Consider the following 7,991-nt stretch of genomic DNA (forward strand, 5'->3'; position numbering starts at 1 on the left):
CAATATGTATTGCTACCTTGCTATCACAGTAAATGTTCATAGGCAATCGAACCTCAACTCACATCTCCTTTATCAACCCCATTAGCCAAACTAATTCAGTAAGTGTGGCTGCCAAACTTGTATTATGCTTCAACAGAACTTCTAGATACTCTTGTCATCTTCTTACACTTCCAAGACACTAAAGAACCACCAAGCTTGATCAAAAATCATGTTACAGATCTTCTACAATGTTGACAAACAACCCAATCTGCATCACAGAATGCCTACAATGTTCCTGTGGATTTGTTGGACATCAATATGCCCTGTCCAGGATGGTTCTTGACATATTTAACAACTCTCATTGCTGCCTCCATATGTGACCTCTTTTGTTGCTGTAGAAACTGGCTTAGCATCTACAACATCACTTGAAGCACCAAGATGATCATCATACTCCTTGGTAGTCAGCTTTGCATTCACTTCTAGTAGAGTAGCTACAGGATTTGCTTCTCCAAGCCCAAGTTTAGAGATAAACTCTAAAGCATATTTTCTTTGATGCATAAGAATCCCATCTGTAGATCTGGAAAACTATATTCCTAGAAAGTACTTCAACTCTGCCAAGTCTTTCATTTTGAATATCTGTTGTAGTGTTGTCCTTGTCTCTTCAATTAGGTGTAGATGGGTACCAGTGACTAGCATGTCATCTGCATACACCACACTATCATTATGCCTTCAGTAGTTTGCTTGATGAACAAAGAGTGATCATATTGGCTCTCAACAAAGCCAAATTGATATAAAGCTTCTCTGAGTTTCTCATTCCACTGTCTAGGGTCCTGTTTCAGGCCATACAAGAATTTATGAAGCCTGCACACTGGTTGAGACTCCCCCTGGCTTTTGAATCCTGGTGGAAATTGCATATAGATCTCATCAAATAGATCACCCTGAAGAAAAACATTCTGATGAATGTGCCACTTTTGAGCTGCAACTATTAATAGAATAGTCCTCATAGTCACCATTTTCAGTATAGGGAACAAGGTTTCTTGATAATCAATCCCCTCCTTCTAATTGTACCCTTTAGCTACCAACCTAGCCTTGAATCTCTCCACTTCACCTGAGGCCTTGTATTTGACTTTATATAATCATTTACAACCAATTGGGACCTTTCCTTCAGGAAGAGAGACAATGTCTCAGGTGTAATTGCTTCAAGTGCTTCAATCTTAGCCTTCATAGCATCTACCCTCCTAGGATCTTGACTGGCTTCAGTATATGTAGCAGGTTCTACAATAGAGGAGAAGGTTGCAAGATAGGCTTGGTATTTACGGGACAGGCCACTGTAGGAGACATAGTTTGCAATTGCATATGGTACAACCTCATGTGCATTCAATGATACAAAATCCTACATCCAAATAAGAGGATTATTTGGTCTAGAGGATCTTCTAACTTCTTCTACAACTGAGGGGATAACTGGTAGTTATTGAGTAGGTGGAGCTTGCACTTGACTCTGTTCAGGACTATCTCCAATTGGAGGAGCCAAGATTTATTCTCCTTCACTCTCACTTGCAGCATTGTTATCATGAACATTTTTATTTGTATTACTAGGCACATATCCTATATCTGAATGTGTCACCTTAGCCTCATACTTACTACTGTGACTTGTATCAGAAACTTTTGGAACTCCTGACAGTTGAGTATAGTTTGCAGGGACATCTGATGTAGAAATATTAGTAGATACTTATTTCTTATCTGTCTAAAAGGAAAGATAGTCTCTTTGAAAACAACATCTCCGTTTACAAAGAAAGAATGATTACTTAGATTTAAGAGTACATAGCCTTTATGAGATGCAACATAGCCCATCAACACTACTAGTATAGCTCTTGACATGAACTTGTCCTTCTCTTGAACTGCTTTGGCATAGCATAAGCATCCTAGTACTCTGATATATTGTAGTGAAGGTTTCCTGTTGTGCAACTTCTGGAAGGGTGACACTCTATTAGTAACTGAAGAAGGCATCATGTTGATTATGTGTACTGCAGCTAGTACACAGTGTCCCTAATATTTTAGAGGTATATAAGCTTGAAATCTCATTCCTCTAGCAACCTCTAAAATATGTCCATGCTTCCTCTCGGCTACACCATTTTGCTGAGGAGTATATACGTAGGTTCTTTGATGAATCATTCCAAGATTGCTAAACAGATCACTGCAAGTTGAATTGACAAGTTCCAATTCATTGTTTGTCCTGATAATATTAACACACTTACTATGTTGTGTCTTTACATAACACAAGAAGAATTTTAAGACTACACATACATCTAACTTATGCTTCAGGAAAAATAATCATGTCATTCTAGAGAAGTCATCCACCAATGTTAGGAAGTATTTATTTCCATCAAATATAGGAACTCTATAAGGACCCCATACATCTTTATGTATCAAATCAAAACATTTTGTGCTTTTAATACTGCTGCTAGAAAAGGGAAGTCTAGTATATTTAGCTAATAAACATTCTTCACAATTATCCACAGTTGTGACATAATTCTGAGTTTTAACATGAAACAACTTCTTTAATACTACAAAAGATACATGTCCTAGTCTCTTATGCCACAATTCAATATCGTACTTCTCCTTAGGTTCTGTACTATCCTTGACTATTATTGTTGTTTCTTGATTGCTCTTATTTGTGTGAGGGATCAACATATAAAGACCATTATATTCCTTACCAATCTCCTTCACTCTCCCACTGTAGAGATCCTGAAATACGCAAAAATCAAGATAAAAGGAACCACAACATTGTAAGTCCTTGGTTGCCTTGGATACTGAGAGTAGATTATATCTGAATTTTGGGATATGTAGGACATTTTTGAGTATACTTCTTGCTGAAATTGGACTAGTACCCTTGTGTGTAACATAGACTACATCTCTCTTTGGAAGATATACCTTTTTAGGATTACTAGGTTTAATCTCTTCTGATTTAGATAATAGCTTTAAGTCAGACACCATATAATTTGTAGCCCTTGTATCAATGATCCATTCTGGGGGCTTATTACTCACTAAGAAAACACAACAAGTACATGTTGTGTGTGCCATATTTGCTGAGGGAGCAGTCATAGAACTCTTATTCGGCATTTGTAAGTTCTGTTCATATTGTTCCTTAGTAAACGTACATATTACTGCTTGTCTTCTTGATGAGCTGTCTCTTGAGGTTGAGGGTTGTCTCTGCATTTGCACTCCAGTCTGAGCTGAAGTCTACATTTGTTGAGATAGATTCTATACCTGCATAAATGGCTGTACCTGATTATAGATGGTCTGATTTGGATCTTCAATGCAAATATTGTAAGCTGCAGCTCCCCCTTTCTTCTTAGACATGACACCTTGTGGATAACCAATAATCTTCCAGCAATTCCTTGTTGTGTCCCTTCTTCTTACCGTAGTCACAGTAGTCACTATAGGTTCTTTTATGCTTAAAGTAATTTCCAGGCTGTTGAGAATTATTTGGCTGAAAGTTATTATGCTTAAAGCTAGGTTGGAAACCACTAGATCTGGATGAGAATAGGGAAATGACTCATAACTTTCAGCTGGAATAGGTGATGTCAATCATATATTTCCTACTTCAGCTGCTATAGACTTTTGGTTTTCATCACTCATAATCATAGAGAAAGCCTAATTGACTATAGGTAAGGGGAACATCAACAGTATTTGACTCCTTTCTTGAGCATAGGAGTCGTTCAATCCCATAAGACATTGGTACAACTTTTGTCTCTTCATAACAGCAACATAATCTCTGGACTTCTCACAATCACATGGAGCAGGGTCTAAAGCTTCAAACTCATCCCATAAATCCTTCAGCTTAATGTAATAATCAGAAACATATGATGTACCTTGATATAGGATTGCAATTTCCTTGTGGAGATTGAATGACCTAGATCAATCTACTTTGTCAAATTTCTCTCGCAAGTCCTCCCAATCAGTATGCGTATTAGCTCCGAATACCACTCCTCTGACGAGTTATGGAGTTATAGCATTCATCAACCATGAGAGTAAAATTGCATTGCACCTCTCCCATTGTTTCCATAGATTTTCACGAAATATTTCCTTTTTCCATGTTCCTTCTACTAGCCCTAGCTTATTTCTTCCTCGTAGAGCTATCCTCATAGATCGATTCCATTTATTATAATTGTCAGTACCTATTAATTGAAAGAAAATCAATTGTGCTTCACTCGTATCCGCATGACTAAAGTATAATGGATGATTGTGAGGCAAATCAACTCTGAATTCCTCGTTAGCTAGAGTATTTCCAAATCCTGTATCTACACCTATGGCGGCGTTAGTCGTGTTGTTGTCAACAGTATCTTCCATGGCTACTCTGCTTTAATTGACAAGGCTTCGATTTTGCGATTGATTTTTTCTGAATCTCACAATTTCTCCAATGGTGATGTGAATCAATGCATGAGACCAGTGATTCCTAGTCTTACCGCTCTGATACCATGTTAATTCTTTGGATCGCGCTATGTATCTCCAAATCCTGTAATAGATGAAGGGATAAAGGAAATGAACTAAAGAAGAAATACATAAACTGATTCTATTAAAACTGCCCAAACACTGTACATATGATCCCTATTTATAGACAATGACTAATCGACTTTGTATATCTAACTACCCAATGTTAAATATACTATACTACCCTTAATTTTTTACACATTAAGTCACATCTCACACAACATTTCATAGGACCAAAAATCCTGTTACAATATAATCATTATTTTTTCAATATACCATTTTTAAAGGACAGACAATCCTTTTTAAGATCTCATATTAAGTTGGAAAAAGGGATTGCTCTGATGGTAACCAACCTCCACTTCCAACCAAGAGGTTGTGAGTTCGAGTCACCCCAAGTGCAAGGTGGGGAGTTCTTGGAGGGAAGAATGCCGAGGGTCTATTTGAAAACAACCTCTCTACCCCAGGGTAGGGGTAAGGTCTGCGTACACTACCCTCCCCAGACCCCACTAGTGGGATTATACTGGGTTGTTGTTGTTGTATATTAAGTTGAAAAAAATAGAGGGAGATAACTAATTATAATTTTGACAAAGCAAAAGAAAAGACAAAAGGACGAGATCAAAATTAATGATAAGAATCTTAATTAAGTAATATTTACTCCATTATGACTTTGCCATAATATATAGTTAAGCATAGGCATATATATATCGTCCTAATTTTTGCATAATTGGAAATTTAAGGGAGATAATTATACTTACATATTAGCATGCAAATGCTCCTTGTATTTTATACTATATAAAGGTTCATCGTCCTAATTTTTGCATAATTGGAAATTTAAGGGAGATAATTATATTTACATATTAGCATGCAAATGCTCCGATACTTTTCCTTCTTTTGACTACATTTTCATCTTCATTAGTTTATTCTATACAATTCATTGTACTAATCCACAATGAATTGCAAGATCGTTTAGGAACTCACAGTATAATTGAAGGGTTTGACAATGGAGTTTTTACAATTCCACCGGGTCGGTTCGATGATTTTCCAGTGAATTTAAATGACCCTAAACAACGTGCAAATGCTACTTGTGCTTTGGTTTCTGAAGCTACAAAATTACCTAGACCACATGGTCAGTTTGTTGTCTTTGATAATATTAGAGATTCTAAGAGATGTGGGAATAATAAATGTGAATGGCATGTAAAAATTGATGGTTTGTATCTTAATATTAAAGGCAAACAAGTTAAGGAGTTTAGTTGGTCCTCTTAGAATATATTAAGTCATATGCAATTTGATTTATTTACTCAATGGATTCTTGTAAAGGGAGTGGGATAATTAGTGCAGTATTAAGTATACATGTTGTTAGTTACTGTTTTTACAAATATTCAAAGTTTTATGAACCAAAATATGATAGAAAATTTGATTATATATTACATTTAGAACTTTCTATCAATCACTAATATTCAGTTCTCTGTCTAGATTCGGTATCATATTTAAGTTAAAGAACAATCCCTCTCACCATTTTGAAGCTATTTTTTTAGAGTTTAGCTCATACACACTGTAAAAAGAAATTACAGTATCTTATCTGTTGTATCAAGCAATCTGCTCGGTCATTCTTTTATAAAATATCGATTCTATCAATCATTCCATTTCAGAATCAAGTCCTCCCTGAATAAGTAAGGCCCCGTAATTCCGATGGAGCCAAGAATTTATGTAAGAATCGGCCATATTCACTGTTTATTATTTTTACCTAGTATACGTAGATTATTCACTGATTTATGGTTATGCACATATTATAAATAAATTATACACATATTATATATCCGTTTGCTATTTTTAGTTTAAGTGGTTGGGTGAACAACTATTTAGAGTAATTCTTATTTAATGATAATTATTTAGGATATAACTCAAAATTTGTATGGACAAAACCTAAGAAATTGTACTGTCTATACTCAGGTAATCTAATATGCTTGTTCACACTTCATAGAAACTATGATTAATGTTGTAATCCATCACTAAACTAATCCATCACTGAAACTAATCCATTTTATGTCCTTGAAATAACTTTTTCGTTTTACTGAATGGATCTCGATTTTAACTCTTTTCTATTTGGTGGCCTCAAATTAAATACACTTTTCCATTTTCATAACATGTAAAGATCTCAATATTATTGTTTACATCAAATTCGAATAACAATTAAACTTATATTTTAATTTTAAGGATATGTGATTTCGTTCAATACCAATCGATAGGCAAGAAAATAAATGAAAAAATTAGAAAATAAAGTTAATCAAACAGGTGCATTGGTGGGATAGCAACGGTAGTGAAAATAAAGCAACTCTGAATAGTAAGTGAAATAGCAGTAAGGTAATGAATATATATATTCTTATCAGTGAAAAATGATTCCACTTACAAATTAATGGGATCTCTCTTTATATAATAGAGGAGTCATAAATAAGGTACACTTCTTATATAGAAAAAAAATCATATTAACATTTAATTAACCGCTGTAGATAGATCCATTCCGAGATTCATGCCACGATTCTCGATCAATCGCGGATATCTTGCCTTTTCCATTATCAAGCGATACCGGTGTCACTCGAAGTCTGCCTCTTTCTGTTCGCAATCGAGGTCGACCTCGACCCGGACTCGAAGTACTAGCTCTTTGATGTGACATCCCTATCTCGACCAAGGAATGAAATCGGGTAGCCTCGATTTCCACCGTATATAGATAGTCCTCTCATTTTTTAGAGTAAAACGATAAGAAACGACTTGAGCCTCGATTTTTTGGATACCGTGATAATGATGTCATCCCTGTGATGTAAGCGATCGAAGTGACTGAAACGTCCCATCGGTATAGTTCCCCAAACCATTAATGCTTGCCACTGACGGTCGGTCACTAGCACTACCGCGAACTGTCGCCATGAATCTATAAATCAGGCTCTTTGGTTAAATCAAATTTTACATTCGCTTCCACCAAGTTTTCTAAGTTCTTACTCTCTCTCTCCATCTTTTCTCTTTCACCACCCATTGAATCAACTTAGTTAGCACCAAAAATACCAATCTTTATCTCTTTTCGCTTCTTTCTACCTGAATCAATGGTGAAAACCTCCAACACCATCCCACAAAAGGAGAAAGCTTCTTCCTCTTATTCCCGACCGGCCGGTGACAAAACATCGGTGGAATCGTGGCCTCACGAGTACGTTACCGGCCATTGTGTCTTAAAATCCGACTTCAAAGTCGAGAACCCTCTATCAGTCCCTAGCCGATGTGAACACGTGTCGAGATATATCTGCTTGATAAAGGCTGCCAATCTCAAGGCTGTGAAGCTATACTGTAACTGGTGGGCTGAGGTTGTGGTAAAAATCCTCGCTCCCGAAGATAGTATTACAACCCATGTGGAGGGGTTTCTAAGTGTCTACATTTACCCCTTCACATTGGGTCCTCTTAACCCAGTTATCGTCAATTTTTGCAAAAGGTATCAGGTTACCCTCGGCCAGGTTCATCCCTCTTTCTGGCATATAGTG

At 36.3% G+C, this 7,991-nt stretch overlaps 1 protein-coding gene across 1 annotated transcript; it reads right to left on the reverse strand.

The window, feature by feature from the left end:
- Positions 1-327: 327 nt before the first annotated feature.
- LOC142162014 (uncharacterized) lies at positions 328-4,036 on the reverse strand. Its single transcript, XM_075218311.1, has 9 exons — positions 3,964-4,036; positions 3,714-3,851; positions 3,265-3,512; positions 2,911-3,219; positions 2,557-2,724; positions 2,074-2,244; positions 1,063-1,372; positions 689-961; positions 328-548 (listed from the first exon to the last, which is right to left on the reverse strand). Exons 1-9 carry the CDS (start codon positions 4,034-4,036, stop codon positions 328-330), a joined length of 1,911 nt encoding a protein of 636 aa, XP_075074412.1.
- Positions 4,037-7,991: the final 3,955 nt, after the last annotated feature.

The sequence above is a fragment of the Nicotiana tabacum genome, chromosome 7 (genome assembly GCF_000715075.1).
Source record: "Nicotiana tabacum cultivar K326 chromosome 7, ASM71507v2, whole genome shotgun sequence".
In the NCBI taxonomy this organism is placed as follows: Eukaryota; Viridiplantae; Streptophyta; class Magnoliopsida; order Solanales; family Solanaceae; genus Nicotiana; species Nicotiana tabacum.